General features: G+C 38.2%; 1 protein-coding gene across 4 annotated transcripts in view; it reads right to left on the bottom strand.

Moving 5' to 3' along the window:
- The window catches only part of LOC112987231 (complement factor H), a 53,979-nt gene that overhangs the window by 30,315 nt on the left and 6,155 nt on the right, over positions 1-17,509 (bottom strand). For 3 of the 4 annotated variants that reach the window (XM_064515759.1, XM_064515762.1, XM_064515761.1), the window contains exons 2-4: positions 5,731-5,916; positions 3,266-3,371; positions 1,824-1,900 (exon numbers count right to left, since the gene is read on the bottom strand). In XM_064515759.1, coding sequence (XP_064371829.1) covers positions 1,824-1,900; positions 3,266-3,371; positions 5,731-5,916 — 369 coding nt within the window. Of the gene's footprint in view, positions 1-1,823; positions 1,901-3,265; positions 3,372-5,730; positions 5,917-11,323; positions 11,563-17,509 lie in introns of those variants that run through there. The other variant, XM_064515760.1, reaches the window with a different exon arrangement.

Genomic DNA, 17,509 nt, shown 5'->3' with positions numbered 1-17,509 from the left:
AGTTAATTGACACAAAAAAGTTAAAATATAGAAAAATCACCATAATTACCTTAAATTTTGAAAACAGTATTAAGCCTTATTATGTATTCAGATACCATTTTCAACAGTCATATTACAAAACCCTAAGCAGAAGGATAGACTGAAATGGGAGGATGCTAGTATGCTGGATCTCATTATCCTGCTTTCTGCCCTTGCTGGTTAAAGACAGAATGTCCACAGAACCAGATGACCTCCTGAGGTCCCTCCCAAGCTGAATTATCCTGTGATCTTATCAACTCTATGGATGGTAGGTAAACATTTACTGACATACAAGGCCATAAAACCTTGGCAAAATAGGTTCATTTGCCTTAGAGTTATGCCAAATTGAATTTGCTACAGACTAATGGTCTGGAAAAGTGCTGAGCCTTATGGATTGACTAGAACAATTCAGTTACTAGCTAAAAAACCTGTTAGAGATAGTAGAACAATTGCATTACTAAAGTAAATGAACACAATGTATGTCAGACATGGATTTAGACCGCTTGTATCTCATAACTGTGTAACTGCAGAAAAAGGAGGAATTAATATGTCATCAGATATTTCTTATTAAGTGGGAAGTGATTGAGATCACAGACCATTTTTAAATGTTCACATTGATATCACTGAGAGTGTCTGAAAGTGCCTGATGTTTTGTCTACCGTAGCTCCCGCTTTTCTCTGACAGTGTTCTCCATCCTATGTGCCATTTGCCTTTTCTATGAACTCATATTCTATCATCTAGGCTCATAATTACAACATTACACAGGACATGTTCTTTCATAGGCAACTGTATTTTAACCCAAAGAACTCAGTTGTGAAGGATAAATCTTATGAGGACTTTGGAATTGCAACATATTGGAGACATGTGACAAAAATGTTCGGAATCATTGTTCTATACTGTGCAGAGAGATATCTGTATGCCTAAAACTGAAGACACTCAAAATCCATTAAGTTGAATGGGGAATGTCTGAGACCAGCTATTAGGAAACATTAAAGCACAGATACCTAACTCCAGACAAGAGAAAGATACCTACTTTCATTAGTGATTTTTAACTTAGAGATCCTCTCCTGAAATTAGGTGCCCAAATGCAGAGAGAAATTTCAAACCTACACACATATGCTAAAACAGACAAGTGGTTTCTGGGAGGAAACGAAGCCTCTTTTCATAATCATGCAGGTTTGAAACTGGTAAAAAGGTTTCCAAATTCAGGGCAGTATCCCAGCCACCCAGCCTGGGGACTTAGGTTCTGGGGACTGCATCTCTTTCAGTCTCATTCTTTCTTACTGAAGTTCTTCCACTGTATGGTAATAGAGGGAAGAACCTTTAATGATATCTTAATGCCTAGAATATTCAAAACAGTGAAGGGGAAATGTGTGCTATAAACATACGTACATTCATATGCATATTCAACATCTCATCCCGGATGTCTTTTGTAACCATGTTTTGCTTTGTTTAACATCTACTCTATCAGGCCCTTCGGGTGAAGCAGAACTGTAAAGCAGTATAGGGGGTGACAAGACTCAGTTTTGTAAATGCTTTTTGACAAAATCTCGAGTGCCTACTTGATTAAAGTGGCAACTGAACAGGCATTTTAAGAGCTTTACTGCTGCATAACTTGGATTTAGATAGCTGTATGTCTACGTGAATTAATACTCCTTAAACTGAGTGGTTATTTACATCACAAGCAGTCATGGTGGCTTGCAGTGTTACCCATAGTCAGCAGTGAGATCACAGACTGGTTCTAGACAGTATTAGACAGATAAAAAGTCATTTTGATAAAGAATTAAACGTCAAACTCCATTTACCTTCACAGTGAGGGACGTCATTGCTCCATCCATCTGCCTGACACTCACGGTAATTTCTTAGGCTGAGCATCTGGTATCTTACCAAATAAGAAGTGAACAGTTCTAAAATACAGGCTCATTATGTGATAGAAATAGCAGTGCTGCTGTTATTGAAGCAAAGGAAGTAGGCTTCATATGTTCTAGCATTGGCTAACCCAAAACATGACAAAAAAACCCCACTTTTTCCACCTGTGTCTACCCCATTTCGTTTTTTTTGTACTTGCATATGGCAAAAATAGGGCAGCCCTCCCCCCCCCCCCCAAAAAAAAAGCCTTCTTTTTTATAGCGGTACCAAGCTTTGTTTCCTCAGTCCACATAACAAATAACCTAAGGATGATTTACACAATTGTTGGCAAGTGGAGTAAAACTCATGTTGCTTTGTGCTGCAGTATGCAGTATGACTGAAAGCTATGGGACAGCATTGAAATATAACTTAATCCAAGACATATGTCTCTCATGGTTTGATGAGTTAGTATCATGTTAGGTTTGAGGGCATTACAGCAACACTGACATGGCTTCAGGTTAGCCTGGAATGTAGTCAGAGTAAGTACAGCTAGTCTGAAATGATAGTGAAGAAATATTTAAACTGACTGCATCTATAGGATTAGGGAGAATATTGATTTTGGAACTTGAATTCATACTAGACTAGATTCATTAATACACAGGCTGCAAAAATATAGCTAGACCACAATATCATGCTTATGGCTGATTTGCATTTCAAGAGGAAAGAAACCAGTCATAGGCTTACTTACCTAAGCGCAATACTACATATTTGACTTGCTGCAGATTTTATTGGACAGGATGCACAGAAGAGGCAGAGGGAATTTCTTCTAAGCAGTTAGTGAAGAGTTGTTATTGAATCTACCAGAATTTTCTTCCTTCGAATATTTTTACCAAAAAATATGAAAACTCACACAAATGATTTAAGTAGGTCTTAATGCATTGTGTTCTGAATAGGTGCCTCTCTAGTATGGCCTAATGAGTCCTCCAACATAACTGCACCATGACAGCCTATTAGGAGCATTGATTCCAGCATGCAAAGCTGCATTTTTATATGAACTAGTGGGCTGGCCAAGTCATGAGGCAGCTTTACAGACAGATCACTGGTTTTGTACTCTACTCAGACAGACATGATTTCAAGTCAGCCACAGCCTGATCCATTTAGGCACTCTGGAGGAGAGTATCACATGCACCAAGTTCAGTTACTCCAATAGCACCAGACATGAGAAAGAGCTCTGTTTAGTATTCTTCCTGTAACTGCAACACTTAAAATTAAACAATAACCAAATATTGTTAAAATATTAGTTACGTGTAGCTGTTTTAAAAACAACAAATCTATTACTGACACTTCTCTTAACACCTCATGTTAATACCCACATACTGAATATTTAAATAAATATTACCCAACATCACATCTGTACTCAACTCGGGCACCAAATACAAACTCCTTTCCACTGGTAAGTTCAAATGAACCAAACTGAATATCTCCAGGATGTCCACAGGGCTTATCTGTCAAAAAAAAAAAAAAAAAAGAAAACAATATTGCTTACTGCATATATAACGATGTGAAAGGTAGCACTTTTCTAGTAATTTGGAGACAGTACTTTTGAAAGTACTCTCAGCATTAGCTTGATTAACTCCTTTTTTTAAAAAAAATCACTGTCTTCAATATGACTATACTTGGATCAAGGATTTTTTTTTCTTTTTAATTTAAATAATAAATTAGGAGCTTTTATGCCTTTAAAAAAACTGATCTCATTTTAAGTTTTATGACAAATTTAGTGGCAGGATGTAACTTCAGCTTTTCATGTAACTTTCAACATAAACTAGGTACAAGGGCTTCCACTCCAGAAGTCACCCATGACTGGAAATGAAATACCCATAGTCTGATGGGGACTGTGCTGAGTAAAGAAGGAAGATCAAAGGCTGCAGGAGTCCTGTGTTCCTCAGTCCTTTTTGCTCAAAGTTCCCCATGTGACTGCTTTTGTTAGCTGGCCCTAAGTATTTGCACTGAATCTCCAAATGAATTGCACAGATCAACACATCAGCTCTCTGATTCACCCACTTCTGATGTTTTTATAAGGACTATAAGATAAACTAATGTAAAAAATGTAAAAAATAACTATTAGATCTCCTCAGAATAAATCCCTCCTGGACCCAGCCAGACCAAACATTTGTATATCCTGGAGGATGCCAGTATTCATAGTTTTTTTTTTAAGGAAGAGATGAGTGAGGCTCTAAACATGCTTCAGTATGACTCAGAGAAAACAGACAATCCCCTGAGGGCTAATCAATTATGCTGTCTAGTGTGGCCTATCCTGAAAAGGGGATGAAGCCACTTAACCTGTGGCAGACCATTTCCTTTCTCTTTCCAACTGAGTCTTGCCAGTGTCAGTAGCTGCTTGCTGCATGGCAATATTTACTGAAATTTATTACTAGAATGCAACACCAAATTTTGTATAATTAGAAGGATCTGTTGCACTGATTAGTTATATAAATACATGTAAAAACAAATTTTTTTTAAGTTAAATAAAAAAGTTAAATAAGTTAATAAGTTAAAATAAGTTATTGTAGGTTAAATAATATGAATATGTTAAATAAGTTAATATATATTGTTTATGTTAAAGAGGATTATGTAGAAAATGGTAACAACTTTATTAATTGATTTTTGCTCATGATTTTAATCTCTGTTTGAATGAAACATGGAACTTATTTGATATTACTAAACCAAACATTTGTATATTATTAGTAAAAATTTTGTATGTTGGATACATAAGAAAAATAAAAGCTAGTGTATCTAAAGTTGCTTTCTGTTTAAAATTGATTTATTACAGAAAGGAGGTATCTGTTGACTAACAGTAATAAAGTTCAGTTTCTTCACTAGGGAATTCTGTATGAGCGTGAGAAATGCTTCTAAACTGTTAACATGGTATACTAGAAATAATAACAGCAGCTCTCCTCCTTATCATGAATTTTCCTTCATAGATTATAAAACAAGGAAGGGAAAAATGCTGTCCTACTTCTTTTTAACTCCAACGAATTTTTCAACTTCCAAGAAACTAGATCTTGCACTGAACTAGTTTTACTAACTACAGAAAAGACAACATTGTCTCTTGGCTTCCATTCAAAAGCTGAGATAGTGCTTTATTCCGCTTAGACTGTGAATTTCATCCATGCAGCAGTCTTTTTTTAAAAAAAGTCTCAGAAGCAAGCCTCTAATCACTTAATAGTTCAAAGTATTTACATAGGCATTGACATAATTGGCAATAATAAGAAAAATAATTTAAAAAATTCTGACTGTAAATGGCCAGGAAATAACAGAACTACTTTTTGATATGCCAAAAAAGAATGCTTTTTTGAACCTGCAATTTGTAGGAGATAAACAGTGACTACTTATTAATTTTTATTTAATTTAAAAGCAAAAGAGTCTCTATCATCTGTTTAATAGACTTCTATGTAGTGGTACCTTAACTTATTGGGAGTTAATTTGTGTCCTAAATATAGTACAGTTGTATCAGCTAATCTAATCCAGAAATACAACTGCACAGGCATAGATACAATGGTGCCATCTTGGGTATCCTTAAAAGGGGATTTCTATTCTCAGAGCAAATATACAAATTAGGTTAATAAAGCTGGCCTAGTGTATGACTTTCCCACGTAAAGGGGAAAAATAAGTCTTTAGTCTGGAGAAAAGGAACTTCTAGAAATGTTTCCTTATGCATACATGCCTTTTACGATGATATTTTAAAGGATACTGAAATAAATAATTTACAGGTAAAGATACAACTGTAATTTCACATTGACATCACTGGCAAGGCATGCCATATGCCAGGTCAAATGTTTGCATGTATTTTGCACAAATACTTACTTCTGCATTCTGTCCATGGGAAGGATTGTTCCCACACTCCATCAACACACTGAAACACAATACGTCCAAGTTTTATATATCCAGGTCGACACCTGTATGTTGCTTGAGTACCATGTGGATAGGGAGGTTTGTCCCATGTTTCAGTAGGCACTTCTTTAACTCTCCTAGGAGGAGGTTCTTCACAGGCTAAAAATTAAATAAGTAAAATGCTGGTGACTGAAGCACATGCTACATACTCCAAAATACTTTTAGCAATAGAAAAAGTAACTGTCCTCAGGATTTCTTGTTGTGATCAAACGAGTCTATCTTTTCTACTTAATCATAAAAAAAAGGAAACTTCTAAGTTTGCACCTTTTGTAGCAACAGAAATAGACACTTAGTATGCCATAGGAATGGTCGTACACATGCAAAAAAAAAAAAAAAAAAAAGAAAAGAAAAAAGAAACCCACACTGGGCAGAGACATCATCCATGAAATAGAAAATAGCATCAGAGATTAGTGTCCAGTTCTAACCCCAGACATCTCTTACCCTTACATCTGCAGAAGCTCCTCTATTTCAGTCCATCCATCACCACAGAGGAGAACTCTATGCACTCCAGAGTTCCTTTCAAATTATCTTCTTTTGCAGCCACAACAGTCTCTGAATGATACTGAGTTCATGCTGCACTTAGTCAAGTTCTGTCAAATCTCCCTTAGCCTTTACATCCCCTAAACTTTCTCTCCAGGCCGAGGTTACCTGATTTTCCAAAACTTCTTATTTCCTCCTGTCCATGGGACAAGCTACAATTAACTCCTGGTGTTCACATGGATCTTTGCTACCTTCAAAGTGTGTTGCCTCAATATGGCAGAGTGATTGTCTGATACTACTCTTTAGATCAATGTTACAGTCCTTCTCCAAAAGCTCTTTATTGGGCCTTCTTCAGTGTCCACTAAATGCATAGCTAGGGACATACGATTTATACAGAATGAACCTGAATTCATTTCATTAAGAAGTTCCTGAACAGCCTGAGAATGGGAAAAGCCAGACTAACAGGAAAAGAAACAAGAGTCAGGAAGCTGTTAATGAAAGACTAAATGACCTTTCATACGAATTTTTTGTTGTTGTTTATAAACTTTGACCCAATTTCCGTGACTAATTCTCTGTGCATCTGTGACTGAAATTTATTTATTTTAAAGGTCAAAGATTTACCTACAATAACAGACTCCAGGCATTCTACCTATTTAGCCTATTTTACATCTGAACATCAAAGGTGAGAATTCATCAAGAATAAATAACCTGTGATACCTGAGGACCTGTGATACCTGTGCAGCCTGTGAGAAATTAAGCCCTGGAAAAGAAATGAAACTTCTGCATAGAAAAGATATGGGAGGAAAAATATCCACCAGGGAGGGTAATTTCTTGGTGAGTGAGATACATTACTCTGTAGAGAGCCTGCACAAAAATCCTCTCGCCAGTTAATGTAAGGCCACTAACATTTGAAAAAGCAGCAGTATTCTCACTGGTGCTTTCCTAAAGACCGTCCAGGTGCTGCCTGAAGATGCGACTACAGGAAAAGTATTTAGGATCTTTCCTCATGTGAGGAATGTGGAGTTACAGCTTGCTGAACTTAAATGAGGAGCCCACAACCAGTGAGTAAGAAGATGAATTTTCTGAATAAAGCTCAATCCTTCCATATCAAAATGTGGAAAGTGAATTTTAGTTTAGTTGTACAAAGACATACTCCTGAACACTCACTATTTTTATTTCACTCAATGGAATGCCTACCAAATCAGAGGCATAATTTTAGAAAATTTGTTTAAAAAATTGGGAGAAATGTTTATTACTGCCCCAAAAATGTTTAATTCTAAGTGTTCTGTGGCTATGGCATTTTGAAAATATAAGGAAGAAAGGTTTCTAGGGAGATCTAATATCCTTCTTCAGGCTGGCTTCAATATTCAGAAAAAGCAGGCAAGCTTTTGAGGACACTGCTGAGCTGATAAAGGAAGGGTATGCCCATACGTTCATCTTTTTCCTGACTACTTCAACTATTCTAAAAAGAGGTATTACATTTCTCCTACTAATGATTAGATTTGAGTAAAAATTATTGTTCTCTCCCCACTAGAGGGTACTACCATACTAGCAAAAAAGATAGCAGTGACTTCTGCTTTTATTAGCAAGATTCATTAAAACACATTCACATCTTAATACTTTTTTTTGGCAAAATGCAGGAATGAGCAAAATGTAGAATACTTCTCTAGCTGGTTCTGTCTTGCAAACGTGTTAAAAATGGAATTGCAACAACTTACCATGTTCAGATCCCATTTGTAGAAAGTTCATAGAGAAACTACATATTACGCTTTAGATGTCTGCGATTCAAAAATTTGAACTATTATTGCTTTCAACTGCATTTGTTACAAGATAACATTTTTTCTGCTTCATAACTCATAATTTTATCTTTTTAACCTGTATTTCATTTCCTCTCTACAATAAATGGTATGTAAGAATTTTGTCTATGAATTGATCTCCGTAGCACAGAGTAATACTCTGCACATAGTAATACATTGCTTAAAAAAAATTCACGCAATTAAATAAATCATTTGTGGAGAGTTTACTGCGACACCATGTGCCATGGTCCATGAAACTTTAATTTCTCAGTCTTTAGTGACATTGAATTTGAAGATTCTGTGATTTCTTTAAACTGTTAAAGAGACTTCATATGACAGCAACCCAATCAAGCCTAAATTGAGGATAACACAGGGTAATGTTGGATGTTCAGGTTGAATTATCTAATATTTAAAATACCAAACACCAGCAAATCTAGTGACAGAAAATGCTTTGCTAAGACTGAGCTCTCTGCTTTATGTTGCGTTCTGTTTTATACGCTCTGGGTCCTATCTTCTGCAATGATGCAAATCTGCGACAGTACACATTTTGGGTCACAGCTGGAAAGCTGAACACAGGCCACTGAAAAGAGTGAGAGTTTCTCTGTTCAACTCCTCCCTTACTTCTGAGCTGTATTGTTTTTCTTGTCTGTAACGTAGAACGGGGCCTCATATCTCCTCCTCGTTTACATAAAGAAGAAAGAAAAAGGAAAAGAAAAAGATGATCTCCTAATAGTCTCTTCACCATTACTAAGACATATTTTCTTCTGGGTTTTGTTTCAACTTTGTGTTTGTTCTTCACCACTGCTGAGCCGGTGTCAGACTATGTGAGGCCTCTATAGCAAGCACTACTGTCAAGTGTCACAGCATGTATATGCATATTTCTGACTACAGCTAATTGCTCCCATTTTTATGCAGTTTCTCAGCAGTGTGAGAAACAAATCTTCTGACAGGGTGGACTTCAAAGCTTCATTACATCATGTATGATCTCCACAGTCACCAAAATTTGGAGTTTGATATTTTTATATTAGAAAGCATTGTCTAAATGCATACCTTCAAATTCCTTAGCGGAAAACCAGAATAGTTGGAATTAATCAGTTAGTACTTCATATGTGATTTGACCTCAGTTAGAAATAGCTCAAGCTGCTTTCTCAGTATCACTATACTACATTCACATTCCTTTGCAATCTCTCTGATCTAAATAAAGTATTGTGAAAAGAGAGGGCAAATTTAGGAAAACTTTCACATTCTAGAATTTTTCTAGACTTTGCAAAAAAATTAGACTTTAGTAATGGCGTTTTGAAACAATATGTATTATAAGTATATAGAAAAAAATGTAATATATTTCATTAGGTGTGGCAGACAGATGAATGAATTTTTTGCTTTAAACATTTCTTGGTGCATGGGGTGCAGGCAGGCCACAACCCCGAACAAGCCATCTGTCCCTGGCGGAAACTGGACTAAGCTGCTGCGACCCCCGAGATGGTCTCCCTGCGACCACCCAGGACACACCGAGCCTGCGCTGAACCAGACCACAATCGGGCAGAGACTTTGGGACCTGGACTGTAAATTATTGTCCGTTTTTAGCACAACTTCTATAAAACCTGCTTGGCATGAGTGGCTAAATTTGCTGAAGCCTTAGGCCGCACTCCCTAGTACAGTGAGAAAGGGCCCCAGAGCTGGTGCAGGCGGGAAAGACAAGGGAGTTACCAGCAATTTGCATTCCTGTGCACTGCTGAAACAGTGCTAATTGCTGGAGTTACCACCTCTTTGTCAGGACCTTGAGAGCTAATGGCTGGACCCAAGAATGGAGACACACCTGTCAGCAGAAACAGCAACAGTAAACGGCCTACCTAGGGACAGTGAGGAGACCCAATAAGGAGCAGGAGACCCCAGACCCAAATATTACTATTGGTCTGAACTACCACGTGAGGGGTGGAAAACTTAATTTGAAAAAGCTATAATTGCCGAGGGATTTCTTTGTTCTCTCTCTCTCGGCCCTCGCCCCTCGTCCTCATCTCTCTCTCTCGGCCCCCTCTCTGTCCCTCGTCGGAGGCCCCCCAGCTTGAGCTGTGATTCGAGCGGAGTCAGCGGAACATCATCGGCCTCGGAGTGGTGGTAGCTAGCTTTTCTCCTTTTCCAACTTTCTCTATCTTTTCCCCTTACCCTTGTTCTGTTCCCCTCTTCCCTTCGCCTCCCCCCCACCTTTTCTCTCCACTTCATGGAAAATAAAGTTAAAAGGTTGTACGATATTTGACTGGTTTTAGTGTCTTAATCTCGTCCTTGGGATCGTAACGAAACCCTCCCGATATTGGATCGGGACATTAACCTCCTGATTTTTCAAATAAAGTTCTTTCCTAACAGCTAATTTTAAAAGACTAATTATCTTTTAAAAAGGGCCTAATTCTACAGGATTCTGAAGTAAAATCTAACAGATTTTTTAAATTATTAATAAGGTCTTCTTAATCTTTGCATAAAATTAAAAACAACCTGAACTGAGTGAAGACACTCTAGCTCAAAGACACACAACACCCCTTCTCCAACAGTCTATGTATAAATCCCTGACAAAAAGCAAAGCAACTGAATTACTGAACATATAGGTTAAACAATATAAAGACAGTATTATAAAAATAAACTCTGTGTTAAGGAAAAGAACTTAAACACTGAAGCAGAAAACATCAACAGCAGCCAGAACACTTGATACCTCTTTAACCATGGACAAAATTGTGTCTGTATACGCTTATCTCATTTAATGGATTAAGACAGAACAAAACAAAGATATCATTCGACAGATACTTTGTAAACACTTACTCAGTCAATCTAGTAATCATTTCTCTTTCTCAGATCATCTCATAGATTACTCCAGATACAAGAAATACAAGTTTATTGGGTACTTGTAATTTTAGTCTACCAACTATTTATAGATATTTATGGGTGTTAGATGTTAAAATAATTAACAAACAAACATAATAACAAATAAGTTATCTGGCTCTAGTTTATAGGGATAGTAATCACTAAAAAGTTGTGCAACAGTCTTTATCCAAATAAACAGGTTAAATAATACCTATGGCAGCATACTAAGTACAAAAGGTTCTACATAGTGCCACGGGAAATCTCAATTACTGTTGACAGAGCTTCACTAAAATAAACTACAATCTGAACATTTCATTTAAAAAATTTTAATAACATTTTCTCAGTATAAGAAAGTGGATTTTTTCACATTAAAAACTTACCTCTTTCTGCAGCACAATAGATCCAAAATAACAGCAGAACCGTATAACCCAGGAGTGACATTCTAGTGACTCAGGAACACAGCAAACACATTTATAAAAGCAGCTAATTTTTTTGATTAATTTGAATTATATGCCCTCCTGTTTTCCTCAGTAACTGCTCCTGGGACTGACCTTGCAAAGCATTTATACTTTGATTTCAGCAGTCACTTCCTCTAATCCTCTTGCAACACACAACTGTTTCTTTTTGCATCGACACATTATGCAAACTTTGCTAAATGAATAAATAAATAAATGCCTGGTGATTTCAGCTGACACCACCCCTTCCTGTGTTCAGCTAGTTTTTACATAGTAATCCCTTCCATGCTCAGATAAGCTTATTCCTTTTCCTATCCAAAAGAAGTTGCTCAAATGAATTACTTTGTGATTCCCTGTGTTTTATATGCTCAGTTAAAAAAAAAAAAACAGAATTAAAATTATGTGTGTATAAAAATGAACTTCTCTGCTACAGGAATATCATTCAAGATATATGATGAAAAATACAAAGTGATTTACTAACCTATAGGTTTTTGTGTAAGATATTCAATTACCCAAAACAAAGGAAATGTACAAAATCAAATAAACCTAGGCTATGCTGAACCATTTGTTTTCGTTTCACATTAGAAACCATAGGATGGAGAAGATGGGAATGAATGTAATTGTAATACGGATAATGAACTGTCTTAAAAAAATAAAGATTGCACTAAAAGAGGAACTATACGGCAAGATGGGGGGTAGCAGTGAATCTCCCCATGGCTTGATGTTAGCAGCAATATTTTCATTAAAGGTCTTGGCTTTCGTAGAAGTGAGTCACACTGGAAGCGTGCATTACACAAAGAGAATGGTCTGATACTGAGACCTAGGGAGAAACACAGGAGTGCAAAGTGCTCTCAGGAGACGGACACAAAACAGCTGCAGGCTGTACACCCCATAGCTATGATGGCACTTTGACATGGAGCATGCACAGATCAATCTCGTGTACACTCCCAAAAGACTACATAAACATATCCTTAAAACCACTGGCTTAGCCTACTGAAATAAAATAGAGTTTGTTTAGAGAACAGATCCCAAATCAAATCCCGATACCAAAGCAGTTAACTTTTTTCTTCTCAAAATGGAGCTGAAGTTAAATTATTTCTTGAATGTCTTTTTTTGTACCTGGGCTATGTTGTCAATTACTAGTTCAGAGTAATTCAGGTCTTAGTGAAAACTGGCATTCAGCTTTTACACCTGTGAGAAATCTGCCAGACAGCATCACATCTCTCTTTTTTGCCCTCACTTTTCTCTTGCCAGGTGACTCGTACGTGCAGACTGAACTCCTGCCTTGCTCCATGACCCTGTGATGATTGGTCTGCACCAGTTTTGAGGTTCCTGGCAGTAAAGAGTATCTAAGCAAAAAAGAGATCTTTTTGCACTTGCCCAAGTTAAATTCTTGGAAAATTGCTCATGGCAGAGAACTGACGAAGTCTGTGATCCCTTTTGTGCTGTGGTAGAGAAGCATGTGCTGGTATAGACAGTGGTGCTGTAAGTGCACCAGGACAGTCTTGCTTGTTTGTCCTTCTCTGAAGCAACCTCATGCATGTATGTGCATGCACATGCTTCTGGGCCAGTGGGCTGCTAGGTGCAAAAGCATATTTCCTTGTAGTGGGGAGGGACTGAGGATGGTTTAGCCTTTCCTGTCACAACGTAAGTACTAACTGCTTTTCAAAGGCAGCAGTGACACTACTGCTTTCCAATTCCTCGACTGCTGTGCCAAGCTCCAGGAGCTGGAGAAATGCTGAGGCACAGTGCTGGTAGGCACTCGGGTGCCAACCAAAAGAAGGTGGCTCGAACCAATTAGCAGGATAAATCCATGCTGCAAGCACGCCCTCATTCTATCATTTCTCCAATTTTTAGGTGTTGTATTTTCTGACGTCATGAGACTTAAGCCAGTTCTGGCTTGAACTATTTTTGGGTTACTAAACCGCTTGTCAAAACATTACTGGCTTGAACTACCACCAAAGAAAGGTAGTTCTAGCTATAGCTGAACCCAAACTGGAATTGAAGTGAATATTCACCAAGAATTTCTTAATTGCTTTTTATGAACACAATGACTGTTAAAACTATTTAAACTGTAAAATAATATGTTAGAACTATTTAAGCTAAAAGATACCACCACACAAGGGCAGATAGTTATAAATGTCCTATGAATAAATTTAAGTCGGAAATTAGAAGAATCACCTGAGAAGTGAGGCACCTGAGAAGTCATCTTTTTATGGGCATAGTGTTGACAAAAAACATCTTCAGTTGCAGAACAGGGACCAGATTCAGTCTTTTCCAGTCCTGTGTTCTTGATCTTAAGTCAGTGACAAAACTTACACTAACCAAATGGAAATAAAATCAGGAAGTTAATCTTTCTTCGCCTACTCACGTCCTCCACAGGCTGTAAATTGATTCAAAACTGATTTTCTTTTAAACATATCTGGATGATAGGGTCATCTCCAGCCTCTAAGGAAATGGAATGTATAAGAAAACAGACTATCCAAGAGGTGTTAGTGAAGAAAGCTGAGCCTCAAGACATCTACGGCAGACAGAGGTAAAATCATCTCTAGAGTACTCTTACCTCCTATCAATAAAAAGAGGCAGAAACACCTAAGTAGGCATGCAATTAAAAACAGCTGGATTTTACCTATCAAAGGAGAAAGATTTTACCCATCTCCTTGCTTGGAGAATTGGTGTGACTGCACTCAAACATTGTTGTGGACACAACCAGACAGTCAAGATACTACCAGATATTTCCTCTAGTAGAGAAACTGCATGTCTAGGCAGCATGGAAAAGCGTATTTCCTAGCACAGGAAAATTCATATAGAAAGGGATGTCAGGAGGTCATCTTGTCCAGCCTCCTGCACAAAGAGGAGTCAGCTATGCAGTCAGACCACATTAGTCAGGGCCTTAGTCATTCCCCGCACAATTTGGGGGGCTAAAACTAATACTCAAAGTGTTTGCTCAGACCTGAATGATTTGTTAGGAAGCCTTTTGCTGATATGAAGGCAGACCTGAGGAAGTCCGTGTCTTCCAACAGAAAACTAGTGAGAACTAATGAGGGGAGCTTAGTCACTGCTGGAACAACATCTCTGACCACAGTGTAATTTCATGTGCACGCGACAACATGCTTGCTGTCACACTTCAAATGGTATCATTAGGGTCCACAGAATTCTAGAATCTGCCACTGAGGGGCTCAAAAAATCTTCACAAAAGGGCCCTATCCCACTATCCTACTGGTAAGATTATCTTTCCATTGTCAATAGTTGTCTTTCCTCCCACTGGCAGACCACTTCTGCAATTCATAATGAAATTACACATCATACAATATCTACAAATACAACCTAAAGGTGTCACAGGGAAAAAAATGCTCAGTTCCCATAGGTTTAACCAAATCACGATCAAACTGCTTTACTGATTTATTAACGACACACAATAAACCGGCAATCAGTGAACAGGATCAGGATCAGTGATTCAGGATCAGGATCAGCAATACAACAGATAAGTCACAATTAGACACAAAATGTTAAGAAAAAACTTCAAATTTCTAAGCACCCCTCTACAAAGTTCTACTCACCCAAACTTCTGGGCACCCACCCATAGTTATAGTATACACTCCCTCTCTCACAGGCCACGCAGGTTACAGGCATCTCCCCCCAACCCCTTCTGGGGTTGCAAGTTCCCATACTTACACCTCTTGTTGAAGATGTAGGTGCTTAACGTGTACCTGTGCTGCTCCTTACAATCTGCTAATGCACATGCTGGGAAGAAAGCACCACACAAGGTCACATACGTGCACCCCAGGTGTAGGTCACTACTGCTGCACCCCACACTGGCACTCCCCTTGCTGCATGCAGGTTGCTTGCAGCGTTCTCCAGGGTGGATGCTCTGCCTGGCAGAGGCATTATCCCAGTGGGGCGACTCCCAACAGCATCAAAGCACACTGCTCTGGTTTTGACTGCTGCTCTACTTGCACTCTGAAGTCTCTTCCTCCTGTTACAAGTTTTCATACTCCTTTTACACTTCCTTCCAAACTGAGACCTCATTTGTTTGAAAAGTCTCCCTGTAACTCCTGGGTTACTGTTTCATCAGGCTGATGGCTGTCAACCCCTCTAAGGTCATCAGCTGAGTTATGGACTCTCCAGGGTATGCGACTGTTTTGGGTGTTTGTACGCACATTCCTATCTCAACAACTGTTGTTATCCGGGCCATTGCACCAAGGGTGGGCCATGTGAGTATCCCTGCACATGGAAAAGCAATATGGGGAATTCTCTGCATATTCCTTTAGCTTATTTTAATGCAAATCACCTAACAGCATGTGTTCAGACAGGGCTTTGCAGAAATGATGGTAGATGTGTCCAATTCTAAAAGTATTTTGTACCACACCACCAGACTACATAGATGCTACTATAAGATCATACTTAGTATACAATGTACTGAGGAAAAAATAGGACTGCAAGGCTTTTCCTTTTGATCATCTCCTTGGTACAAAAGTGCTGTTTAAGTACCAGCTCATTCTCCTACCTTGGTGTTCTGTAGTCAAAAGCAAAGAAAAAACTACCTGAGTGTTCTTCACATAAAGATGCTCTCCTGTATAAAAGCAGCTGTCAGTATCTCTAGTTCAAATGAAGCCCTCCAACTTGCAGTCAAGCCACTGGAAGGCACTGATAGCTGGCAGAGGTTATCACTATTTCTCATCAGCTCCCTCTCCCCTGCTGCAGTGCTCTCATCCCTCCTGTTCACAGTACAGCTTTACAGCTTTTTTTTCAGGTCGCCACAGATGTTAGATCACTGTGCCAAGGCCAGGAAAAGCACAGTTGTGGATGCTTTTGGATCTACGCTGTGATGGTTCAGTATGTAAGAATAGACAGATCAGGTCAGAATGTGTGCCCAATTCCTACAATAGCCTTAAAGGGATCACGCCTGATGTGCAGAGTATTGCTCACAGGACTATGGTAAGCATGCCCTCTACACTGCGGCAGGCCCAACTTCCCATCCCTTCAGGACTTTCTACATTCTTGCTAACAAGCAAAATGCAAATAGCAACAATTCCTACAACTGCTTCTACTCTCGTTCCTTTGCCAGGATGTCAGTTTTTTGTGTTTCTGATTAAAAACACTTTTCCTACTCTTCTTGATTCTTTTAAAAGAATTATCAAATCAGAAAATTCCTCATATTTCTCTTTCAGCCCTAGCTTCGTAGTTTTCAGTGTCATTAAAACTCTGTTCTCACTTTGGGATATCTCAGTCTACCACTGTTCCTGAATCACTATCAAACCTTCCACTCCAGCAGAACAGTCTGCCTACTGCATGGCCAGTTAAAAAAAGCATCGAGTGGAAAGATAGGAGGACTCCCAAGAATGTTTTTTTCTTTGAAGTTTAAACAAACATTTTGCCTGCAGTGTTTGTAACCCAAACATTGCATCATTGTACTCTGGAAGGTGTATCAGACAGTAAAATTAAGAGGCAGGCAAAAATCAGCAGGTAAAATATACAATAAAAAGTAAATAGGATCATTAAGGCTTTCAATTTTTATAAACTGAGATATATAAAAAAGATTTGTTTGAAAACATGTACTTCTTTTGGAACAAGCACTTAGAGTGGTTTTTCAAAAGTTTCATTATGTATTAGTCGTATTCCTCAATGGCTGTGTATTCTTGAAGGGCAATGAAAACTACTAGCAGCTTTTCCTGTTAGTCCAGCACACAACACAGCAAAGACGTGTCATAAGCATTTCCTTCTGTAGAAATGTAATGTGGAAACTTAGCTGACAATATAGTTATTATTTACGTTATGGTAGCACACAGACACTTCCCCCCCTACATGCTGTGCTGTAAAATTCAGAACAAATCAACAAAAAATGGACCTTATCCCCAAAAGCTAACAATCTAATAAGCCATAACAAATGTACATTTAAAAATAAATAAATAAAGAAATGATATGCTCACATCAACCTAACCCATTTTCAAGTTCTTTTTGAGAGAAGGATATGAAAGAGATGTACAGACTGGCAGTGCAGCAGAAGTTCTTTTGCAGCAAGGAAGAAATCTAAGAAAACGATGGTGCTTCCAAATTATAATATGTGGGCACAGAGACTATTGTTAGAGAAAGATGCAAGATGGAAGTAAA

This window comes from Dromaius novaehollandiae, chromosome 8 (assembly GCF_036370855.1).
Source record: "Dromaius novaehollandiae isolate bDroNov1 chromosome 8, bDroNov1.hap1, whole genome shotgun sequence".
In the NCBI taxonomy this organism is placed as follows: domain Eukaryota; kingdom Metazoa; phylum Chordata; class Aves; order Casuariiformes; family Dromaiidae; genus Dromaius; species Dromaius novaehollandiae.
The sequence above is the reverse complement of the archived record's forward strand: the minus strand, read 5'-3'. Positions and strand labels throughout refer to the sequence as shown.